We start from the raw sequence: 26,343 nt of genomic DNA on the forward strand, positions 1-26,343 counted from the left end.
CAAACTTTACTCAGGCTCCCAAACTTCCATTGAGGCCCATCGGTGCATTTCTTATAAAATCAAATTTTAACAAAGAATCCTGCTAAGTCGTTTTAGCAAAACCCCCACGATTAGGTTGTTCATCCCCCAGGTGATGTCTGATCTCCCTGCCCTATTATCCCTGATGTCTCCTCGTAGTAATTTTCCATTCACTGACCCCCATCCTGTCCCAGGTTATTAAATTCCCACTTGCCTAAGCTGTATTCAGAGTTGAGCCCAACCTCTCTCCCCCATTATAAGACCCCATTGCAGTGGTCCCTATACTGTAGCTATGATCCTGAATAAAGTCTTTCTTACCATCCCTGAAGATAAGTGTCACTGAATGTTGTCATTAAGATGGCTAAGACATTAACCAGCACTCCTGGCACTAGGTGGGAAAGAAAAGGTATGCTTTGGCCTCCCACTGGTGGCAGACGCTGAGCAGTAACCCAGTACCATTTACAGGAAATCCAAGGTTTAATCCTCCATCTTTTATGGAGGGAGTTGGGCTCCAGGATAGTGATAGGAGTTCCGGGAGCAGGAACAAGGAGAAACGCCCAGGCTCCATCAATCTGACCTCAGTCCCCTGCAGAGTGGGGAGGGAGGATATCTGCCCAGAAGTCAGACCTGATGGATGGGGATAGCACTTTCAACATGTTTCTGAGAAGCTTCTTGCTCTGACTCAGAGTCTTGACTCCCCATGATAAGTGGTCTGGGGCTGAGCTATTCTCTTGACCTCTCCTTGCCATCATGGGTGGTGGTTCTGGGATGTCTACTTTCTCATTCTCTGATACTTTGATTTATCACAGTGTATATAAAACTGGCCTCTCAGAGAATTACTGTGAATCTTGGAGTCAGGTGACATGAGTTCTGAGTCTCAGTAATCTTACCTGTAAAATGGGCCAAAAACCTCCACTGTAGCTACTCACTAGGTTTCTGCGAACATCACATAAGCAACCTTTTATGAAATCACTGTAAAACTACAAGGAGCCCTCAGGTCACTAGAACTTTTCAGGTTGGACCCTTGGCCTTATTAGAAACTGCAAAAGGCATGTAAAAGTAACAATGATGAAATCCTCCTTTCTGCTAAAAGAGTCCCCCGTTCTAAAAAAGGAATGTGTCAGACCCAAGACCTCAATTTGAGACCTTCTTATTTTCCATACCTTCTACCCACTTTATACAGTGCAGTAATGGTCATCATCATCATCATCCTCACCCTCATCTAAATAATCTAAACCACACATTGTACACTTCTGTCCCAGCAATGTGCTAAGAGCTTCGGTTCTTTGAGGAGAAAACTAAAAACCAGATAAATGTAGTGACAAGCCCATGGCCACATGGTTAGGAATAAGAGTATGATGTTGGAAATACCCAGCAGGAATAGAAGAAAGCAGGCAGAAGACAACATTGGTGTGCATTTTCGTGTTGCCCATCTGAAGCCTAGCAGAGTCATAGGACCCGTGTTTGAGAGACCACTGTATTGGTGGACACCCCTCATTGGCGTTAGGCAAGAGGTTGCTGAGGACACAGGGTAGGTCACCATTAGAGAATATGGTTTGTTGTGCCTGAGCTGATGACCTGTGAAGACATGAGAAGATATCAGAAGCTCTGCGTCTGAGACCTTTCTCTGCCTCTTGTTAGTAGTAATTCTTGAGTAGACTTCTTTACCTCCCAGATTTTTTTACTTTTATCACGTAAATGAAGATCATAATCTCTAAATGGCTTACCTCAGGGGGTTCCCATGACTATAGATGAAATCATGTGGGCAAGTGCTTCACAAACACAAAACATATGGAAAGTGGTGGTAGTATTAGTGTCACTATTAGTAACAATAATAAGAGCATCTGGCACCTGTTGAATACTCACCATGGGCCAAGCATTGTTCATAAAATACCTCATTTAATCCTTAAAACAACCTTCAGACATAATTAACTTTAATTGCTTCCATTAAAATAATGAGGAAACTGAGTCACAGAGAAATTATGCAATCAGCCATACTAATATGCTGTATTGATAATTAGTATGATACTTGAGACTAGGGCCAGACACCCATTTGGATCATCAATGACACTTTTTTCTGTTTGAGCAAATCAATCTACCATCCAGAGTCATCTACCCACAGCCATCCCAGTCTGTTTTTCCAAATGAGTTATTTAGCTGGCACCCAGCAACCTAACAGCCCGATCTTGAACGTGAACCAATAGGAAAGCAAAGACAGGTTAGAGGAAAAGATGGTGAAGTTGCTGATAGAAGGAAATTACTCCCTCCTTTTATCCTTCATCACAGGATCTGTGCTTTGTTTTCTTTCTGAAAAGCAAAGATAGCCCAGACGTTTCCAGAGCTGGAGATTTCTCCAGATTTCATCTAAGAAAGTGAAGAGCTTGTTGTATAATTTACTCTGTGCTCTAAGTCTGTCATGGCCTCCCCACTGAGACTTCAAACCAGAAGGTGACAAGAGGGTCAGCCTCTGAACAGACACACACATGCATACACACACACACACACATATTCTCTCTTTTTCACTCTCAAATACACATACTCCCCAGCTATTCTTATACCTGTGAAAGACAGAGGAGCTAGCTACTGTCAGAAAAAAGAGAAAATTCTACAATACTTCCTTTTAAACTATTTGAAGGGGGTTAAAATAAAGAATGCTGATTCAGTCTTGGATTTGCATTGCTGACAAGTTGGTGGAGACCCACCTTGTTGGCGTTAGGCAAGAGGTTGCTGAGGACACATGGCAGGTCACCATCAGAGATGTGGTTTCTTGTGCCCGAGCTGGTGATGCATAGCTAGACATGTTCTCAATTTGAGAGTGGACTTGCTTGGCATTTACTTGTCACCTATGGAGCAGCAGACTTTGCCCTAACAGTCTTGGATCCTCATGTTGATCTCTGGCTTTGAATATTATAAACTTGAAGATATGAGGCTATGGATGTTTGATTTGGCTCATGTGTGAAAAAGAAATCTCTTGCAGCATATTTTGGGATTCCAATGCAAATTTTATTTTAATCAACTGAGACATCTTTAAAATCTTGAATGCTCTGGCCTGAATGTAATGGGTTTGTCCTCTGATGCTTCAAGTTTTCACACCACTTTCACATAAGCTATTGTCATTCAAGGTAGAGAGGGCAGGAATTTTGGAAACTGGAGGCTTCAGGAGGTAAAACACCCAAGGTCTCTCGGCAGTTAAGGGAAATTTGTGGTCAAATCTAAGTCTTTATATTCCCAAGTATTTTATTCCTTGGACTCGAAAAGGATTTAAGAATCCATTTTCAAGCACAGTCCAAGGCATCATAAGGCCACTAGCCCTGGGTCTTCTGACTTGCTAGTGATGGCACACCAATTCCTTTACTTTGCAGGCCCCCTCATTTGCTTTATCTTCAAATGTATGTCTGAGGAAGGGGATGGTCATGGCAGTGATGTGGTGGGATGTTTTATTAGAGATGGCACAAAGATTTCACATTAGTTGCACTCTGACCCATTTTAAGTACAGTAAAACCTCAATAGACGACAACCTCCATATATTAAGCACCTCCTTAAGTTGACCTAATTTTCATAGACTAGACATATACCACATGTACTCAAGGGAAGTTCCTTTTATTGACCATCTCCATATGTTGACCAGTTTATTATAGTCACTTGGGTAGTCAACTTACCGAGGTTCTACTGTTTTTGCCTAAAGTAAAGGATAGAAATAATTTTCAGGATGAATCCCAGTTCATGGGAAAAGAGATCTGTGAGCTGGTGCTGGTGCATACCGTGGGCAAGGGAGTAGAGAGATTTAGCATTTAGGCTGCATCAAGACCTTGTCCCAAGGAACATTCTTGGGTTCTGGATTTCTATTAATTTAATACTTCAGCAGAAAAAACAAAACAAACTCAAAGTGTATCTTCTGGGTTCATTGTCTCACACTTGGCTTTGTTCTCCAGGTGCGGTTTGAAGGTCTGACAGGAAATGTGCAGTTTAATGAGAAAGGACGCCGGACCAACTACACCCTCCATGTGATTGAAATGAAACATGATGGCATCAGGAAGGTAAGGGCCATTTTTTCTTCCATTCCATAGGGAGAAGAGAGAGGCCTGAGCAGGGATTCTGGCCAGAGCTGAGGGACCTATGAGTCCACCTTTCCTGGAAAGGATCTTTGAAGAGAATCAGGCAATACAGATTCTCAGCTGACTTGACTTTGCCACTAACCATTTTGGCAAATCATGCTCCTTCTCTGAGAATCCATTCACTCATCTTCAAAATGGACATAGACATCTCTACATTTGTGAAAACCCTAAGTTTAGGAAAGCATTTTAAAAATACAAAGTAATTGATACTTTCAAAAATCCACTGCCATTCCTGAGAGATTCTGAATTGGGAATAATGATTATTGATGAAATTAACCATATTCTGTTAATCTAAACTTAGTCACATGCACTCTATTATCTACACAAATGTAAGATTTGTTAAAAGTTTATATATACATATATATGTATATTAATTTTTTTAGTAACATTCACATCCTTGGAACACCATTCAAATCCTCGGAATAACATTCAGAATTCTACTACAGCCTATGTGCTCTGGCCTCTGTCAGTTTCTTCAACTTTAACCTTTAACACACATTTCCTTCCTCTTTCAACTTCAGTCACCCTGAGTGTCTTTCACTTCATTGAATACCCCATGTTCTTACTTACTACTGAGCCTTCTCAAATTTTCCCTCTGCCTGGCATTTCCTCTACCTTACTCCCTTCTTTTGCCTAGCCTATCCCTCTTCAGCCTTCAGTACTCAAAGGAAATGTTATTCTCCAGGAAAACCTTTTCTGGCCTCTCATGGCAACCTCTAGTTCTCTGCCCATGGCTTTCATTCACATTTCTAATTCCTGCTGTGGATAGCATGGTGACAAGAGGCACTGCATGGCATAGTATAGAGCTGGCAGAGTGCTATATATCCAAATACTGCCCTGGAATCCTAAAAACTGAATCCTGACTTCATCACTTACCAGTGTGGGATCCTGAATAAGTTATTCAAGTTCTCTGTGTCTTAATTCTCTCATCTGGTAAATGGGGTCACCATAATCCTTCTGACCTCATAGAATCATTGAATAGATTGAATGACTGGTATGAAAAGTTCTAAAGTGCTAGGGGTGACACATTGAAAGTTGGGTCTTAATATCTCTGACTTAATGTTTTCTATGCCTGTGTTATCAAATACATGTGCCACTAGACACGTGTGGCCATGTAAAATTAATTTTAAATTAATTAAAATTGAACAGTGAGCTTCTCAGTTACACTAGCCACATGTCAAGTGCTCAATAGCCACATGTGGCTAATTGCTATCACATTAAAGATCAAAAAGGTAGAAAATTTCCATCATTGTAGAAAGTTCCCTACATATACTCTATTTCCTCAACTCTTTTAAACCCATCTTCCCTGCTGTCTTGTCTAGAATCCACTTTGTACTTCACAGTCCATCTCATCCTGTTCATCAACTCATCCTGTTCCTCAAAGCTGTTTCCTATTGCTCTGTAACAAATTACCACAAACTGGCTTAAAACAATATGAATTTATCATCTTACACTTCTGAAGATTAGAGGTCTGACTTGGAGTCTGGTTAGGCTAAAAATAAGATGCTGGCAGGGTTCTCTTTCTTTATAAAGGCTCCAGGAGAGAATCTTCTTTGCCTTTTGCTCATTCTAGAGGTTACCCATATTCCTTGGGCCATGTCACCCTTCCTTCATCTTCAAAACCAGCAGCATCATCCTTCCCTGACCCTTCTTTCCTCGTCACACCTTCTCTTTGACCATAGCTAGGAGAGATTCTCTGCTTTTAAGGACTCATATAATTAGATTGGGCCCACCCAAAGAATCCAAGATAATTTCCCCATCCAGGCTATACATAACCTTAATCATATCCATAATTTCCCTTTTGACATATAAGATAATGTATTCACAGGTTCTGGGAACTAAGGCATGGGCATCTTCAGAGGGGCAATATTTTGCCTACCACAAAGACAAAATTTAAATGTCTTGTCTTTCATCAAGACCGTCTCACCCAACAGAAGCCACCTCTTGTCCTATGGTGTTCCCACGGCACACTTGACTCCTCCAGAAACTTCGCTTTCTCCTTTGTTGCACTAGCTGCGTGTACGTGTACTACTGCTTTTCCTAGACTATGAGCAACTTTAGGGCTTCTAGAACCCATTTTCCATCTCCTTCTGGCTATACTTCAGTAATCAGCTCCAGTAGGCCCCCTACCTCTGTTAACTTTCAGCAGGTACAAACAACGGTGCTCTGTTTGCCTATGAATGTAGCCACTAAGAGCCTGTTCAACTTTCAGCCAACTTTTGACATTGTGATTGTACAAAGAAACTCTCTGAGGACAAAAATCTGCTGTGAATTATGCTCATCCAGAATTAATCCAAGACTCAGTTCATTTTTGTTATCTCCTATTCTTGTGATTCCTGCTGCTGGTGTAGACATCTGCTAAGTCACTTATTTCTTACAACTCTCAATTTCCACATCCATATAATAGGACCAGATCATGTTTTTATTAGCACCTGATCATCATTCAGCAAATAGTGCCTGGATCAGTGGTCATTAGCAGATATGGTAAACGTCAGAGAGGTGGCACACAACTGAAATCTGGAAAACATTGGGATGGCTTGTTTATCCCTTTCAAAGCTTTTTGTTCCTCAGTGGGGTTGTGAGAGTATCAGCTTTAGCAATATGCCTCCTTTTCCAGATGGATAAGCCAAAGCAGAGGGGCCTAGTAGGCCACCTATGTCCTCACCATGAGTTATGGTTGAATTCAGGTCCCTGAGTCTTCTCATCCTGCTGCAGCCACTGCTAAAGCTGAGTATATCAGAGTGACACAATCGGGACATTTCTGATGACTGATGGGCTGGCAGAGGGTGGCAGCTGGGGGAATTTTGCTGCCCCAGGAAAGGATATCAGCCATGTGACAGCCTCCCCAGGCCATCTTCCTCTCAGATTCTGGAGAGAACTGATGCTATCACCCCACCCCGGTCTTACAGATGAACATACAGAAGTTGTAGCTGTTCTGTGTAAGGCCTGGAGCAGGAAAGCAGATTGTTCCTAGATAGAACATTGTTGACTGTGGACCTGGGCTGTCCCTCAGAATCTTTAGAATGGCCCTTTTCCCTCAGGGGAAAAAATATTGCTATTTCCTGGGTGAAACAAATTGGCATTTCAACATTGTGTATGAACATCTATGTGTGTGTCATACTCCAATTATGGATGTTGGTCTGTGCCCCCCCTACTCCCAGAGTAGTGGAATGGCTTAAAAATACAGCCAGATCCTTTTTTACACATTTGTGGTACACTGGATATTTTGGAGATAAAGCAGCAGTGCAACAAAGGAGAAGAGAAGCCAAAGACTTGTACCCAAGTCCTGCCATCATCCAGCTTTGTGGCCTTCAGCATCTTTTTTAAAATGAGTGAGTGAGAGATGAGTCTTTAAAATGAGTGAGTGAGAGATATTGAGTCATGAAACCCCTAACTACTCTCACCTCTGGCTCTGGTTGTCAATGCCATATGATGCTTTTTTTTTTTTTCAATGGTGTCCATAGTTCATTGCACCCTCAAACTCTTGGGCTTAATTGATCCTTCTGCCTCAACTTCCGGCGTAGCTGGGGCTATAGATGTGTTCCACCACACTCAGTGAATTTTTTATTTTTTTATAGAGACAAAGTCTCACTCTTGCTCAGGCTTGTCTCAAAATCCTTGTCTCAAGTCATCCTCCCACCTCAGCCTCCTAGAGTGCTAGGACTACTAGCATGATCCACCATCCCCAGCCTCCATTTACCTGTCTCTTCCTTAATTAGATTGTGCAAGTGGAGCAGTGGACCTTCATCAATTGATAAATTGTCTATTGTTGTGAGCTTTCTCAATTATTACTCCCAAGACCAGGGTTCCCATCCCTTTGAGTTGTCCCTAAACCTTACCCAGAGACTACTGGGATCCTTTTTTCTTTCTTTCTTTCTTTCTTTTTTTTTTTTTTTCTGATCTCTTCCACACTTGCTCTTCATCAAGAAATTCTCCTTAGCAGTGAAGGTCCTGTTTTAGAATTAGTGGCTCTCAAACTTTAGCAAACAGAAGAATTACTGGACACCTTATTAAAAATGCAGATTCCTGAGTCCCAGCCCCTGAGTAGTCTGCTTTTGGAAAACAGAGATGAGGCCCAGAAATATACACACATTGTAAAATCAGCCTCTCCAACCTGCAGAGGTCTGGGTGGTACTCTGAAGGGGGTTTGATGAGATGCACTGACACAGTGGTTAAGAGCTTAGGCTTTAGAGGCAGACAGACTAGAATTTAAGCCTCTGCTTTCATCTTTACTAGTCATGTGACCCTGAATAAATTATTTAGCCTCCATAAATCGTCTCTAGAAAGGTGGTAACACTCCTTGACCCCACAGATTGTCGTTAGAACTAAACAAGACAAAACTTGCTACCCCACCGCCTGGACTAGGGGTTTCAGAAATGCAGACCCTGCCCATAAATGAACATTCAACCCATGTTTCTTTCTTTGTACTTTTAAAATCCTTTCTATAGGTCACAGGGATTTTATGTCAGCATTGCATTTGGGTGAGTCAAGCTATGTAAACCCATGGAATAGATAAATCAGGAAGCAGAAATAACAGAGTACCTTCAAATCCACAAGCAAATGGTTGTGCTTTATTTTTCAGATCCCGAGGCTGTTTTTAAACTTACTTTCCAATGACTAAATCCTTCCTTCGAATGTGAGCTTAAACATTCTTTGTTTACAGGGTATCCGCCTTGCAGAAAATCAATTCCTTTATATCTGTGGCTTCGGGCTTTTTACTCAATCAGCCCCTGAGCAAAGTAATTTCTCAGATTTTCAAGGATGACCTAGTTGTGTTGGTTTCAGTGAACATTACATGGCCTTACCTGATGTGTATAATGAAAAGGAGCTGTTTCTTCCTGATTCCAGTCCGTGGAGACACTGCTGGTCCTCAGGTCTATTTCCTGTCCACTCAGGTGCCAGCATACCCTGTCGGTATCTGGACTCAACTTGACATCCAGCTGAAGAGTGTGTATTCTAAGTATCTTTTCATCATAAAGGTTAGGATCTTCAGATACCAAAATACATACTGGCTCTGCTAAAATCCAATCTTCAGGAAATTATATTCAGAGACACCACTTCACTATGGGGTACTGATTTAGGAGTCTCTTTCTGAATTGGATAGAATTACTAATTCTGATAAATGGCTGCTCCCTGGATAAGTTTAGAGACAATTGTCCTGTATCTTATATTATGAGACCAGTATTTTTGTTTTGTTTTGTTTTGTTTTTTATTAAATCATAGCTGTGTACATTGATATATTCATGGGGCATCATTTACTAGCTTCACAGACCGTTTACCAAGTTTCACATATACCCTTGTAAGATGCACCGCTGGTGTGGGGACCAGTATTATTGATTTAACCATCTTTGCCCATCACCAGTGTTCCCACAAAAATTTTTAGTCTGTGGTACCTACTTTTCATTTCTACTTGATTTAAGTCACCACTGTGCCCTGCCTGCCCAAGTTTTTACCCCCAGTTCTGACACTTTATATAACTAGAATGAAAGACTGGACAGGAAAAAATAGCAAAGGGGAAGAAAGTCCTGCTGATATCAAAAGTAATCTCTTAAAATCCCAAAGAATCCATGATTCCTCATTCCCTATGCCCTATAGAAGTTTTTCTTTAAGTCCTTGCTACCTGATTTTAGACATACTGAATCATGTTACAGCTTTAAGATATAGCCTCACTCCTACCACTTCTCTCCATTTCTACTGCTAACCTCAGAGCACAGGCCACCTTCCCAGCCTCAAAGAGTAGCCCCCCGACCAGTCACAAGTCCTGCCATGTTCCTATCACTCTACAAGGCTACCATTCCACTACAAGAGCTATGACAAAAATTTCCAAATACAGAAATGTAGAAGCTCCCTACATTGGCCACCTAATTTTCATGGACTAAACATGCACCACATGTGTGAATCAGCACAGCAGGCCTGGTTTCTTATGTTGACCACCTCTGTTTATTGACCAGTTTGTTACTGTCTCTTGTGCTGTGTTTGTACTGTCTCTTACAGAGGGTCTACTACATACAAGGGACTACATTGCTCCTATGCTTAAAAACTTTTACGGACTACCTGTTGCTGTTAAAATCTGTTCTAACCCTTGCCTTGGCCGTAAGAGCCCCTGATGCCTCTCGGTGACATTCCTGCTCTTCTTTCTCTAGCTCATTACTCCAGCTACACTGGCCTTTTCATTCTTGAAGCACATCTGGTCCATTCTATCCTCAGGGCATTTGCCCTTGCTGCCTTTGCGTGGCATTCTCTATCACTCTGTTTGCATTTGCTGCGTTTCTCCTTGTCCTTCAGAACTCACCTGGATAGATGCCAACACTGCCCAACCTTCCTTTCACCCAGCATAGTCACATTATCCCATTTTTTTCATAGTGCTTATTTATTTTTTTTTTTGTAGAGACAGAGTTTCACTTTATTGCCCTCGGTAGAGTGCTGTGGCGTCACATGGCTCACAGCAACCTCTAACTCTTGGGCTTACGCGATTCTCTTGCCTCAGCCTCCCAAGCAGCTGGGACTATAGGCGCCCGCCACAACGCCTGGCTATTTTTTTGTTGCAGTTTGGCCAGGGCTGGGTTTGAACCCACCACCCTTGGCATATGGGGCCGGCACCCTACTCACTGAGCCATAGGCGCCACCCATATAGTGCTTATTTTTTCTGATATATTTTTGTTGGTTGATTGATCTAGACCAAGTTTGGCAAACTTCAACCCACAGGCCAAATTCAGCCTACCAGCTATTTTTGTATAGCTCATGAGCTAATGATTACATTAGTATTTTTAAATGGTTGACATAAATCAAAAGAAGATGATTTGTGACATGTGAAAATTATAAAGTTTTTCTTTTTAACCATAGCCATGTTCATCTGTTTATTACCTACGACAGCTTCTGCATTACAAGAGCAGAGGTGAGTGCCTGCAGCAAAGACTGTATGATCCACCGAGCCTAAAATGCTGTCTGGCCCCCTCATGATAAAGTTTGCCAACTCTTGGTCTGGATATGTATTGTCTTTATTCTTTTCTTTTCTTCCTCCTAAATGTCCTAAAATGTCAGCTGTCTCAAAGCAGGGACCATTTTGTATAATGTATTTTATCCTCAGTGCCTAGGGTATACTGGCATGAGTAAACACATGCAGATAAATGGCTGTGTATTAAATGAATGGGCAATTTATTGAATATTATGGAGCAATCAAGAAGCATCCTACTCCCACTCATATTTCATAGATCTTCCAAGAATTAAGGGGGAAAAATTCTGGCAAATTTAATTAAATAACGTATCAAGGGTAACTTGATGAAGTTACACATAAATTTATTAACTTCAAATCTATTAAGTGTGTTAGTTTAGATCGCCCTCGGTTCTGTAACAGATAAACTCTGATATCTCAACTCTTTAATGCAAAATGAGTTTATTTCTTAGTCATTCAGTGACCAGTTTGGGAGTACTGAGGATTTTGGCTGAGACTCAGGTTTATGGAGGCTCTACTATTTACTTGACATCTGAATGGATGTCAATATTCAGCTAATTGATAGGAAAGAAAGAAAATGGAAACTATGAGGGAGATTTTTGGAGGCTGGCCTGGAAGAGATTTATATCACTTTCACTAGGTTCCATTGGCCAGGACCCAATCACTTGACCCAAATAGAAGTAGACCAGGCTGGGAAATGCAGTTGCTGACTAGGGAGCCACATTCTCCCCCGAATGGCTCCATTATGGAAGGCAAACAACAATGCTTGGTGGTCAGCTAATTGTCTTTGCCACAATAGGGAACTTACTGTGTAAAAAATTGATTATAATTGATCTTACTTTGGGAAGTAAGGGGCTGTGGCTTCAGAGACTTCCTGGGGATATCAATGTATAAATTTGATTTGATGACTATGCAAGGTAGATCAATTGAATTTTCAGTTCTATGATCATCTCTTTTTTTTTCTTTTATTAAATCATAGCTGTGCACATTAATGCGATCATGGGGCACCATACACTGGTTTTATAGATCGTTTGACACATTTTCATCACACTGGTTAACATAGCCTTCCTGGCATTTTCTTAGTTATTGTGTTAAGACATTTATATTCTACATTTACTAAGTTTCACATGTACCCTTGTAAGATGCACCATAGGTCTAATCCCACCAATCACCCTCCCAACACTCATCCTCCCCCCTCTCTCCCCTCCCTCTCCCCCTTCCCCAAATTCTTAGGTTATAACTGGATTATAGCCTTCATATGAAAGCCATAAATTAGTTTCATAGTAGGGCCGAATGCACTAGATACTTTTTCTTTCATTCTTGAGATACTTTACTAAGAAGAATATGTTCCAGCTCCATCCATGTAAACATGAAAGAGGTAAAGTCTCCATCTTTCTTTAAGGCTGCATAATATTCCATGGTGTACATATACCACAATTTATTAATTCATTCGTGGATCGATGGGCACTTGGGCTTTTTCCATGACTTAGCAATTATGAATTGGGCTGCAATAAACATTCGGTACAAGTATCTTTGTTATAATGTGATTTTTGGTCTTCTGGGTATATACCTCGTAGAGGAATTATAGGATTGAATGGCAGATCTATTTTTAGATCTCTAAGTGTTCTCCAAACATCTTTCCAAAGGAATGTATTAATTTGCATTCCCACCAGCAGTGTAGAAGTATTCCCTTTACTCCACATCCATGCAAACATCTCTGATCTTGGGATTTTGTGATATGGGCTAATCTTACTGGAGTTAGATAATATTTTTAGTAGTTTTGATTTGCATTTCTCTGATAATTAAAGATGATGAGCATTTTTTCATATGTCTGTAGGCCATGCGCCTGTCTTCTTCAGAGAAGTTTCTCTTCAAGTCCCTTGCCCAGCCTGAGATGGGATCACTTGTTCTTTTCTTGCGTATATGTTTGAGTACTCTGTGGATTCTGGTTATTAAACCTTTGTCGAAGACATAATCTGCAAATATCTTCTCCCATTCTGAGGGCTGTTTGCTTGCTTTACTTACTGTGTTCTTGGCTGTGCAGAAGCTTTTTAGTTTGATCAGGTCCCAGTAGTGTATTTTTGAAGCTGCTTCAATTCCCCAGGGGGTTCTCCTCATAAAATACTCACCCAGACCGATTTCTTCAAGGGTTTTCTCTGCACTCTCCTCTAATATTTTTATAGTTTCATGTCTTAAGTTTAAATCTTTAATCCAGTGAGTCTATCTTAATTAATGGTGAAAGGTGTGGTCCAGTTTCAGTCTTCTACAGGTTGCCAACCAGTTTACCCAGCACCATTTGTTAAATAGGGAATCTTTTCCCCACTGTCAAAGATCAAATAACAGTAGTAGCTGGATTCATCTCTTGTTTCTCTATTCTGTTCCAGACATCTACTTCTCTGTTTTTGTGCCAGTACCATGCTGTTTTGATCACTATCGATTTATAATATAGTCTGAGGTCTGGTAGCGTGATTCCTCCTGCTTTGTTTTTATTTCTGAGTAATGTCTTCGCTATTCGAGGTTTTTTCTGATTCCATATAAAATGAAGTATTATTTTTCAAGATCTTTAAAGTATGACAGTGGAGCTTTAACAGAGATTGCATTAAAATTGTATATTGCTTTGGGTAGTATGGACATTTTAACAATGTTGATTCTTCCCAGCCATGAGCATGGTATGTTTTTCCATTTCTTAACATTTTCAGCTATTTCTTTTCTTAGAGTTTCATAGTTCTCTTTATAGAGATCTTTCACATCCTTTGTTAGATAAACTCCCAAATATTTCATCTTCTTTGGCACTACTGTGAATGGAATAGAATCCTTCACTGTTTTTTCAGCTTGACTATTGTTGGTATATATAAAGGCTACCAATTTATGAATGTTGATTTTGTAACCTGAGACACTTCTGTATTCCTTGATCACTTCTAAGAGTTTTGTAGTAGAATCCCTGGTGTTTTCCAGATATACAATCATATCATCTGCGAAGAGCGAAAGTTTAATCTCTTCTGGCCCTATATGGATACCCTTGATCGCCTTTTCTTCCCTAATTGTGATGGCTAAAACTTCCATTACAATGTTAAAGAGCAGTGGAGACAATGGTCAGCCTTGTTTGGTTCCTGATCTGAGTGGAAATGATTTCAATTTAACTCCATTCAATACAATATTGGCTGTGGGTTTGCTGTAGATACCCTCTAACAGTTTAAGAAATGTCCCGTCTATACCAATTTTCTTAAGTGTTCTGATCATGAAGAGATGCTGGATATTATCAAAAGCTTTTTCTGCATCAATTGAGAGAATCATATGGTCTTTGTTATTTATTTTTTTTTATTGTTGGGGATTCATTGAGGATACAATAAGCCGGTTACACTGATTACATTTGGTAGGTAAAGTCCCTCTTGCAATCATGTCTTGCCCCCAGAAGGTGTGGCATACACCAAGGTCTTTGTTTTTTAATTTGTTTTTGTGCTGAATTATACTTATAGATTTACGTATATAGAACCAGCCTTGAGACCCTAGGATAAAACCGAGTTAGTCATGATGTATAATTTGTTTGATGTGTTGCTGTGTTGCTGAATTCTGTTTTTTAGGGTCTTGTTGAATATTGATCATCTCTTTTTAAGACTTCACCTACTTAAAAAAAAATCTGATCTACCATCTAGACTCATTTTCCACATTCAAAGAATCTTTAGAGGTAGATGGAAAACAGGAGATCAAAAATTATAACCAGACACAGAATAAGACCTTTCACTGTTAGAATTGTTTAAATACTTTCTTGAATGGTGGCCCCCAATCTTTACCAACCACTAACTCTGATTTACTTTCAGGTAGAATCAAAGGTCGTGCATATCCTTAGTAGAAAATCAAAGTGCTGTATAATAACCCAACTATTTCCTGAAAAGAGGAAATTTACTCTCACCTGCATAGTGCAACGTCTCTTCAAAAATCTTTTCCAGTTTCTTTTTATCAAACTGGGGAAACAGATTTCTCAGTCTACTGGCTTACATGAAGCTCAAGAATGAGGCGAAGCATCTCTCAGTCTTTACTGACCCTGGTGATATTATGCTTTATTTACCTACAAAAATAAGGAATAAAATAAGCTTGTTTACAACATTCAACTATTCTACTAGCTTTTGATATAAAAGTAGCTATATATAAGCCAAGCTATACAATTTTTTTTATAGATTTCAATAATAGTTTTATGATACTAGTCTTGAAGGACCACTATCTTTAAAAATTAAAGCCTCTTTCTGAGCCTTATAAATCTAGTCTATACAGATTCATCTTGCTTTTTATTCCTACCTTTCATAAAAATAACCTGAGATTTTAAGCTGTGTTTTGCATTTTTGAACCATTTTTCTGAGAATATTCTGTATGCCAAGAAGGGTTATGTTATCAAGAAAGTTGAGAAATACTGTATATTTCTCAGTATTTCCTTTGGAGATTGATAATGTTTAATAGCAAATTGAAAACTGAAATATCTTGTAGTATAGAAACCTGTGAACATTCAACTAGGCATTACCCTAATTAATAGAATTTTTTTACCTTTTTGACAACTTAATATAAACCATGCATTATGCTGATTGCTTTAGAAGCATTAACTTGTGTAGTCCTCATAGCAGCTGGTGAGGCAGGTACTGCATCCTACAGATCAGGAACTGAGGCCCGTAGAGGTCAAGTAGCTTGCTTGAGGTCATACCATTAGTAATTGGGAAAGTCTAGCTTTTATACCAGATCTGCCTGAGGTTGGAGACCATTCTCTTGATTACTGAATATTATTTTTATTCTTTTTAAAATGATACCCCTTAATACTCTGTGGATTTTAGAGGAATTAGTTGCATGTCAAAGGGAACAACTTCCTGATGGTTTTACATTTTGAGTAGAAACAGCTAAATGTGTGGACTAATTGTGAAGAGGGAAGAGCAAAGGAAGGAAGAAAAGAAAGAAACATGAGAAAGAAGAAAACAGATGAAAGGGGAAAAGGAAGAAACAAAAACACCTTAGCATCATTAATACCCGGGGTGGGGGAGTGGGTAGCAATCATATTGGACAGACATTTTCCCAAGCTCATGTTGATTTTGTTAAATAATCTCACCTTTGAGGTTCATGCCACTAATCTGTTATATAACCTGTTATTTTGTTATATCATTTGATTTCTCTCAGCCTAAATTTTCTTGTCTGTTAAACAGAGAAAATAATCCTAAACCATTTGTACTATTCACACAGTGTAAGGATCAAAAGAGTTAAATGTGAAAGTATTCTGAAGATGTTTTAAATATCAAAAAAAACCCACAAAACACAAAAACTTTGCCTCATGATACATTACGATAGTAGTTTTAAAATATTTTTTAGTCAGAGTGCTCCCTGTGAATAAAAGGAGAATCCCACTCAATATGGAAAATAGATAAAAGGCAGAGCTGACCATGGGAGCGAGGACCAGGAACCCAGAGCTTCCCTACTCTCCCACTTCCCACTCCCCTTGAAAGGAGGAAATGGTCCCCACAAGTACCCTAGGATTCCCTAGAGCACTGCCCTAGCAAAGTGAGGGAGCACTTTGGTCTTAAGTAAATCTCTGATCTCTGAGCCTCTGTTTCCACCTGTGTAAAAGGAAGGAATTGGATGAAATGATCCCCAAGGCCTTTTCCAGCTCTAACATCCTAGAAACCTGAGCTTCTGATTCTTGTGTCATTAGAGAGAAATGTGTCTTTCCACACTGATTAACAGAATCCCACACATGCCTGCGCTGAGGGGAGATCTCAATACCAGAACTGCATTAACAGGAGCCACCAAGCCTATGCTGGGTCTCGGGTGCCTGGGTATATTCATTCTCTCCACAGACATTTTCTGAGCTGTTTCTCTGGGAAAGGATGTGGTGGCTAAGATCCCTAGAATGAGCATGAGGAGTCTACAGCACTGTAGACAGAAGGGGACAGACGTGCCAATGGCTAGGGCACAGGGCTCTAAGGGAAGTGTACACAAGGTGCTCCAGGGCTGCCTGGCAGCTCAGGGGAGTGCAGGAGGGCACAGCCTCTGAGTTGGCTTTCCTAGCTCAGATCTGGGCTCCACAGCTGTTATGTAGTCCAGGGGATGCTACTTCCCTTCTCCACATCTCAGTTTCTTCACACTTAAAATGGAAATGATAACGACTTCATAGCTTTTTGTGAGGATGAAAAGAGTTAAAAAATAAAAAGCACTTAGAAGAGTCCCTGAAATGTAATAAGCATTCAACAAATGATAACTGAAAGGATTCCCAGCCCAGGCCAAGTCCCCTCTCAGCAAGAACAGCATAGTGGGCAAAATCTGAGGCAGATTGCCAGAGTTCCAGGCCAGGCTCAGCCCCTTTCTAACTGCATCACCTTGGACAAGTTAACACACTCCCCTGAGCCAGGCAAAATGGCATGAGAACTGTTGAACACTTCGCCTCTGACAGAGCAAGAACATCAGGAGTGCTAGCAATTATTGTTGCTAATCGCTGCAAGATTGCGGGAAGAACTGTTTATCTCCCACTGAAGGAAATGGGAAAGACATAGTTGAAGGAGATATTTCAGCTGACAGTGCCTTGGTCTGCCTGAGTCTGAGCTGAGTTCTGACTGTTCCCTGCTCTTGCCTCTGCACATGCTCTTCCAGTTCTCTGTGCTTTCCCCTTTATACCTGCAGGTGTGATCACAAAACAAAACACAATTGTATAAAGAGATACAGAGATAAAGATATATAAGATATATATAGGGGTGGGTATGTGGAGAAAGAGAGAGATAGGTATAGAAGTTTAGAGGGGGGTGTGTGTGTTGCATTCTGCTGTCCCCATACCTTCTATGATCCCTCTTGCTATGACTAGTCTGGCTTTCAAAGCCCCCTGCTCCCTAGACCCCAAGAACCAACTGCTCTCTTGGGATAACCTCATCTTCCTCTCAAGACCCACTGAGCTTACACTGCACTCTTTGACTCATACTGTCCCTAACCTGAAAGGTCTGGGGCCAGCCTTTTGGTGTCTCATGACCCTCCTCTTGCTGCACTGCTTCCTGCTTAGAATTCCGCACATGGCTTTTGCTTCTCTGAGCCCCTAGACCTATCAATGCTAGGGCAGTGTATCTGTGTATGTCATATCTTCTCAAGTAGACCAGAGGTGATCTCAGAACAAGGCCTGTCTCTTAGACTACTTTGTATTTCTCTCAACTCTGCTGTGCAACACCATCAGTTTTAGCTCAGAGTCTTGCATGCAATAATGATTCACTTACTAGTTCCTGGAAGACCTTGGAAAACAAGTCAGTACAAGTAACCTATTGATATTTGAAAAATTAACATTGTCCATCATTATTTGTAGGCACTACTATATGCTTAATATCATAATAGTTTATACTTGGAAATAAGAGAAATAAATGAAGAATAAAACAGCCATGTAAACAAAGTTGAATCTAGATGGAAAAACTATAGTTAATCTAAACAGAAAGTAAACGAAATGTAATGTTTAAATCATATGATGCCAACCACAGTTCAGAATGAGCTCAGTGAAGGGAGGGGTTAATAGACATGGGGGGGGAAAAGAGGGTTCCAGCAGGAGGAACTACTGCAAAAAAGAAAATCCCCACCATCTCACATTTGCTTTACACAAAATAGTTTAGCTGTGTAAACAGTTAAGCCCTTACCCCTCAGAGGGGGCAGTTTCTAGGCCTAGCCACCATGGTGAGGATTTTCACCAGGGCAAGGTAAGGATCACCTGGAAAGCATCCAGCCTCTTGTTTCTCTCCACCAGCATCTCAGAGCTGGCACGTCTAATACTGTGTGGTGTGATGCTGAGCTCCTTGTCTTTCTGTCTCCAGTGTTGAGTGGGTGGCCCAGAGCAGGCCAGTCCTAAAGAGTTTAGCCCACCTTACATCTCTGCCTTCTTCTTATTAACAGATCGGTTATTGGAATGAAGATGACAAGTTTGTTCCTGCAGCCACAGATGCTCAAGCTGGGGGTGATAATTCAAGCGTTCAGAATAGGACATACATCGTCACTACAATCCTAGTGAGTACTCAGTCCTTCATCAGTGTTACTTGGGATTCAACTTGGACCACCACAGTGATTTTCCACCAGGGGTGAAAGCTTGTTATTCTTCTTGACAAACTGTTATAAATATAAACAGAGAGTGGAATACAGGCAAGCCCTGGAAAAGAGGTTCTAGATTTTCATTCTGTACCTCTCAGTTTCGCTATCTCATACTTTGTAGGTACACCACTTATGCTTTTGTGAGCCAGTTTTTCCATGTATAAAACATAAGAGTAAGGCTAAATTGTGTTGGTTTTCATGTTCCATCCTCCCTCGGTAGAAGCCATTTTCAAAGAAAGTCATCTGAAGGTCATCACATGAAGTAGCTATAAGTGAAGCAGCTTGATTTTCAATGATTCATCATGAGAAACCTGGAGGCTACTCAATTACTTCCCCTTTATGGTACCCCCAGAGGTATCTTCAAAAATAACCATAATCTCCCTGGAACATAATTCGGAAAACTATGAACTATATGATGAAACATTTTTTTTTTTTTTTTTTTTTTGTAGTTTTTGGCCGGGACTGGGTTTGAACCCACCACCTCTGGCATATGGGACTGGCACCCTACTCCTTGAGCCACAGGCACCACCCGAAACATTTTTATCTTAATAAAGTTTGCTTCCTTCACCCAAGAAATTTGCAATAGAGTAGGGGTTGAAGAAATTGAGGAAGAGGATTTAGGGTCTAGAGAGCCTTCTTCAGTATTCACTAATGTTTGTGATGCTCTCTTCTGCCATACCGAAGTCCTCCCTGTCCCCTGGTGAGCCTGTAACTCACATTCTCTGTCACACCTTTTCTCTACCAGGAAGATCCTTATGTGATGCTCAAGAAGAATGCTAACCAGTTTGAGGGCAATGACCGCTATGAGGGATACTGTGTGGAGCTGGCAGCAGAGATTGCCAAACATGTGGGCTACTCCTACCGTCTTGAGATCGTCAGTGATGGAAAATATGGAGCCCGAGATCCTGACACGAAGGCCTGGAATGGCATGGTGGGGGAGCTGGTCTATGGGGTAAGTTTTCCCCCTGATGGGGAGTTGGAGGGCACAGGCAGGTGTTTTGACAGGAAATCATTTGGTAGGTTGGGGGCCCTGCCCACAGATGCTTATTAAAATTTATAATTGAGTAAATAGATGAACCATCCAAAATCCAAGGTCTTAAGACACTCTTTATTCAGGTTCCTGTTCCCAGCTTCCTCAACCCCACTGACGGTCTTGTGACTTCAGTTAATTTTTCTTCAAAACGGGTGACAGTGTAACTCCATGATCAGTTTTCCCCAAGACTGACTGCTGAGTTGTCACTCCTCTGCAAGAGTGACCTACCGCAGCTCTCTCAGTAATAGTTTCCTCTCTGGTATTAGATGTACCTGTATCCAAACTAACTTTCTAGTCACTTAACCCTTCTACTCCTTTTCATGAAACTTTCAAGTCAACCAAACTTTCCTCACTCCCTCTGTTCCCCAGGGTGCTCTCTCCCTTCCATTCTCTACTTCTCAAATCCTACTCCTCCTTCAAAATCTTAATCAAATATTACTTTTTCCAAGGTGTCATTTCTTTCTCCCCATAACTGGTACAGACTCCCCTTTTATCTGCTCTTGTCATCCCCTGTAGAATTTAGCATCTGCTTCTTTTATGGCTTACCCTGCCTTATATAATGCTTATCTGTGTAATAGAGGTAGGTCTGTTTCATCTTTACATCACTCACTGCACTTGAAGTGACTCCATACAGAGTTGCTATAAAGTCTTCAATAAATTAAAGCAGTTTTGAGAACTCACTGAGTGTCCAACATTGTTTTAAGTATTTAGGGAATCACTGGGAAGCAAAAGGTCTGATCCCAATCCCCAAAGATCTTAACACTTTATGGGGTAGAACAGACAATGAGAAAGAAAAGTAAACAAATAGCATAAAATCTAGCAGCCTAAGTTGTGTGGTTCAGATGTGAGGCCAGCGTGAGTTTGTCTAGCCCTTGGGAAGGATGTGGAACTTAAGAAGCGGCCATATGTGACTAGAAAGAGAGAAAGGCAGCCCAGGAATTTCTGAAATATAAAAAACAGGGTGGTAGTGGAAATAAGTAAGGTGTGGGAAGAGAGTGAGAAAACACTGATGGTTTTGTCGAGGGCTTGGGTTGAGGAGTATTCAGGCATGAGTTTGAGTAAGAAATGACAAGAAAAAGGGTGTGGGCGCTTCTAGCAGACCACGAAGGTACTTGAGAAGACAAACAATGAAAGGCAATGGGCAAAGCAGCTGGCCATCTCCTGGGGAGGGGACCTCCATGGCTTCACTCACAGAAATGGAAAACTCCAAGCTGGGTCTTTTTGCTGAAGCATGAGCCACCCCAGCTGGATGTCAAGTGCTGGTCAGGGGGGCAATCATTTAGGAGGATATTAAATCTTGTCTCGTATCAGGGCAGGAGGAATCATGATGGCCATGAGAGACATACAAAAGGAATTCAAAGAAGAAAAAAATAGAAATTAAAAAAAAAATTATCCTCAGGGAGAGGCTTTTGAGATGACCTGTGAAGGTGGTTAATGAGTCGAGGAATAGAAGTGCTCTCCCCTTTCTTATTCTCTCTCGCTTTGGGAAGCTCCATTGATGGAAAATAGGGATGTGGATGGTGCACACTGCAGCTGCAGGCTGGTTTCCATGGGAACTCCCACCAAGCACTTAAGGTCATCCCCCTGGCAACTGCTATGAACTTTTCACCTTCTCCAGCATTCATCTTCACCTTCACCTCATGTAATGAGGTTCCCTTGGTAAAAAGCCGTGATGTGGGCAGAATAGCAGTCTGATCATCCTGAGGGCAAGCCTCCTAGTAGCCAGCACCCAGTGGTGAGTGATCAGCTCATCAGGACTCAACAAGCTGGAGTCACCTCTGGATGCTTGTGCAGCTAGCTTTGTTCCGGCCTCCTCCCCGTCACCAGGCTATCACTCAACCCAGTAAAAACTGTCTTCTGAGTCTGCAGGATGGGCTCAATAGATGCCTGTCCTTTATCTCCAGTTTGGCTTTCTTTCCCTATCCCTCTAAGGAAGAACAGGATGGTCTAGGGAAGTACCTTCCAACCACAAACCACCAGTGAGGTCAGGAAAGAAATTCATTTGGAGGCCTCCAAATTTATTCTCTCAGTGCCTTTCAAATTGCTAGGTCCATCAGGGCTCTCCTAGCTCTCTTTTTGCTCTTGTAAGCAATGGCAGTAGTAACATTTCATCTCAGAGCACATGCCAGGTGTTGTGCTAAACGCCTTACTCACATACTCTCATTTACTCCTCTTATCAGTCCCATAAGGTTACTAAGATTATTGTCCACATTTTATATTATCAAGCACTAGGTTAGATGATTTGGCATAGAAAGTGCAGCTAGCTAGTGAAAGCAGAGCCAGGACACGCAGCCCTGGCTTTGTCTTCCAGAGTGGGACATACTGCCTCTATAGAAATAGCACCATCCGCGTACTGGATGAGAGAACAGCAAGCGTCTGCTTTTGCAGATGCCACATGCTTCAAACAAAGTTTCTGCTTTTTGCATAGATCTCTCTTTGTGCCTTCTTGCCAGCTGTCCTTTGTCTTCCTGAGCAGGGAAAGCTTTACAGAAAGACACCTGGATTTGAATTTCAATTCCATCAACTTCCTAATGGTATGACTCCACTAAGGGCCACTCCAATGAAACAGGGGAAATGGGGAAATGAATCCTTACCACAGGGCTGTGATGGGTAGTATTTACCTATGCAGTGCCTGGCTCAGAATGAATCTCCATCCCTGACAGTTGTTTGGGTGGTTTTTTTTTTTTTTTTTTTTTTTTTGGTTTTAGGGAGTTTTTTGTTTGTTTGCTTTTGGTTCTGTTTTGTTTTTGAGGCAGAGTCTATGAGGCATCATGGCTCACAGAAACTTCCAACTCTTATGCTCCACCAATCCTCTTGCCCCAGCCTCATAAGTAGCTGGAACTATAGGACCCTGCCACAATAACCAGCTAGTTTTTTCTATTTTTAGTAAAGACGGGTCTTGCTCTTACTCAGGCTGGTCTTGAACTCCTGAGCTCAAGCAATCCACCTACCTCAGTCTCCCAGAGAGCTAGCATTAAAGGCATGAGCCACTGTGCCCAGCTTATCCCTGACAGTTTTAATCACTTTTTGTTTTTTTCCTACTGCATTTAAACTGTACACTTTTTCCAAGGACTGTTTCTAGACATCACATATTTCATTTCATGATTTCTTGGGGTAGTGATTCTCAAAGTGTGGTCCTTGGACAGCATCAGCATCTCCTGGGAACTTACTAGAAATGCAAATTTTCACATCTTAGCATCTTCCACTGTATCTTATGCCCATGTGTCATTCAATGCTTAGGGAAATGAATGACCCATCATCAAAATTTTCTTGGAAATTCTCAGGGCCCATTGGTCATTCAAAGGTTCTGAGAAGTAACCTGTTTGGACACACATGTTTCCCATATATGTGATTTTCATGTTAGCATCCTTCCAGAAATTATGTTCTATGGAACAAATTTTTGAATGGATAATTAACTAAGTATTAAGATTATATGAATCTATGATTTTCTGGTCTGTGATCCCTTTTATTAACTCTTATCAAGAAGCACCAAACAAATCCATTCAATACCATTTACCCCTTTCAGAGCTATTATTTAAAGCTAGCTAGCTCTTTTCTGGGTCACTTGTGGTCAATCACTTCGAGTCCCTTCCATTACTTTTCTTCCCCATTCCTTTTCTGTTAGGTTATAGAGAAACAAGTAGATATGTTCTCCCTTGCACTGGCTTGTATTTGTAAAAATTTTCAAGATTTATGCCACAAGCGTTAGGAAGAGAAAACAGAATTACTATGAAATTCACACCTGACTCCACTTTGCTTTACAGAAAGTTTCTTTCTATAAGTGAGAACTTAACTCATTCTGAAGCCAGGCTTTTTTATTCCACTTAAAGCACCTTCTCAATAATCCCAGCCAATGAAAGAAACCAGTGGAAATTGTCTCTAGGCAATAGCCGGCTGGTGGTCAGGGCTCTCATTTACACAGCATCTGTCACCAACCTCACATCTAGACTGTTGCACAGTGTCATAAAAGAAAGCCATTTGCCTGAAAAAAATGTCTGAGACTTGCAGAAGCCTGTCTTTCAACTCAGAAATGAATACTGTGGCATCTGTCCATGGGAAACCCTCTTGAGTTTCTAGGATCCCTTGATCTCAGGCTAATAAAGCAATGGATTTTTATTGAGTAGGTGCCAGTTATTCAGCCACTAGAGAGAGATAGGAAAGACTGAAGAGCAAGCCCTGGTGATTGCACATGCAAGCATGAACATATCTTACAATCTTTTCTTATTTATCTATTTGCTGCATTTGAAATTTAAAATTGGATTATTTGTATATTTCTTTTTTATTTTTTGGCTGGGGCTGGGTTTGAACCCGCCACCTCCAGCATATGGGACCAGCGCCCTACTCCTTGAGCCACAGGCACTGCCCAGATTATTTGTATATTTTTTACCCATCTTCCTGAAAAAAAAAAAAAATAGTTCTGATGCTATTTTACCTTATTACTGCCAGGCCTTTAACTCACATGGTTCTGTCCTTTTGGAATGCTCTTCAGTGCCAAAGTAACCTATCAGAATTGTACCCTTCCTTCAGTACCAAATTTACACGTCACTTCTTCTCCAAGGCAGTCCCTGATCTTGCCAGCCAGAATGAATCTCTCCCTGGTCTCTTGTAGTGTGTTCTATCTCTTGGATAGTATATATCCCATACGTCTTGTAGACAGAAAAATGTGTGTGTGTGTCATCTCCTACTAGTTTTTAATTTCCTAAGTGTGGTTTATTATAGTTTACCTACAACTTCCAGCCTAGAGCTTGAACATAATAAGTGATATATGTCTATTGAGTTAAATTTCCCTGTACCTCCTTGTTAGCCTGGACTATCTTGGTTACAGGTAAAAGAAACCCAAGTCAAACTAGCTTAGGCAAACAGAGCATTGGCTTGTATTTTCTGCAACAGAGGAATGCGTTGACACGTTCCTAGTAAGTCCCAACTTAGAGTGAACCAGGGATCATCCTCTGTGTCTCTCAGCTCTGGCTCTCAGGGCTAAATTTCACTAACCCCACTTGGGTCCTTTGCCATTCTTGAAAGCTGATTGGCCAGTCTCATGTCATGTGCTTCCCCATATAACCAAAGTGATCAGCCCCATTCCAACCTTATGGACTGAGGCAGGGTTTCAGACCACAGGAAGGTGGCATGGCTGCTGGACAGGCAGAAACAATAAATACCACCACAGCTTCCTTTTTGCAAAATGGAGAAGAAAACTCTAACAATTAGAACCATCAAATAACAGGACATTCTCTCCTGTAAGATACTGAGTTGATCATCCATTTTTCAGACATATTTGATAGAACAGGAGGGGTTGTACTTCCAAGGTTCTTTCCCATTCTCGCATCCTTTAGGATTATAAAGAATAGTCACAGTAAAAAGAGAAACAAGAGAACAAAGAAAGCTCAATAGCATTTTTTTCTTTTCTTTTCTTTTTTTTTTTCTTTTTTTAATTTTTTGCAGAGAGCAGATGTGGCTGTGGCTCCCTTAACCATCACCTTGGTCCGGGAAGAGGTTATAGATTTCTCCAAGCCATTTATGAGTTTGGGGATCTCCATCATGATTAAAAAGCCACAGAAATCCAAGCCAGGGGTCTTCTCCTTCCTTGATCCTTTGGCTTATGAGATTTGGATGTGCATTGTTTTTGCCTACATTGGAGTGAGTGTCGTCCTCTTCCTGGTCAGCCGCTTCAGCCCCTATGAATGGCACAGTGAAGAGTTTGAGGAAGGACGGGACCAGACAACCAGTGACCAGTCCAATGAATTTGGGATATTCAACAGCTTGTGGTTCTCCCTGGGAGCCTTCATGCAGCAAGGATGTGACATTTCTCCCAGGTCAGTCAGCCTTTCTCAATCCCTTTATTTGCTCAATGCTATATTTGGGGGGGGGGGGAATACTGGAAAGTTAAGATGGGATTTATTTCCAGATTTTATCAGTTTTTCAACTCTTCTTTATAGTCAACTGTCCATTCATACTGTGGATTGTCTGGATGCATTCTGTGGCTGAGCAAGCTCTGTGTGCTCTCTGGTTGATTGGCTCTGTCAGCATAATCACTACTTCAATGTTCTGTAGCTGAAGGTATAAAGAAAGGATTGAAGAAGAGTGTGGTACAACTAACATTTATTGAGTACCTACCATATGCCGGACGAGTTTCTGAGTCCTATACA

General features: G+C 41.1%; 1 protein-coding gene across 3 annotated transcripts in view; it reads left to right on the plus strand.

Annotated features, from left to right (window-relative positions):
• GRIA1 (glutamate ionotropic receptor AMPA type subunit 1) overlaps positions 1 to 26,343 on the plus strand; it is a 368,086-nt gene that overhangs the window by 213,097 nt on the left and 128,646 nt on the right. For all 3 annotated transcript variants that reach the window (XR_008375243.1, XM_053566867.1, XM_053566868.1), the window contains exons 8-11: positions 3,951 to 4,055; positions 18,973 to 19,083; positions 19,910 to 20,116; positions 25,640 to 26,010. Coding sequence is in view for 2 of the 3 variants with exons in the window: in XM_053566867.1 (XP_053422842.1) it covers positions 3,951 to 4,055; positions 18,973 to 19,083; positions 19,910 to 20,116; positions 25,640 to 26,010 (794 nt within the window). In the remaining variant the exon portion in view is untranslated. The remainder of the gene's footprint in view (positions 1 to 3,950; positions 4,056 to 18,972; positions 19,084 to 19,909; positions 20,117 to 25,639; positions 26,011 to 26,343) is intronic.

Source organism: Nycticebus coucang, chromosome 17 (genome assembly GCF_027406575.1).
Source record: "Nycticebus coucang isolate mNycCou1 chromosome 17, mNycCou1.pri, whole genome shotgun sequence".
In the NCBI taxonomy this organism is placed as follows: Eukaryota; Metazoa; Chordata; class Mammalia; order Primates; family Lorisidae; genus Nycticebus; species Nycticebus coucang.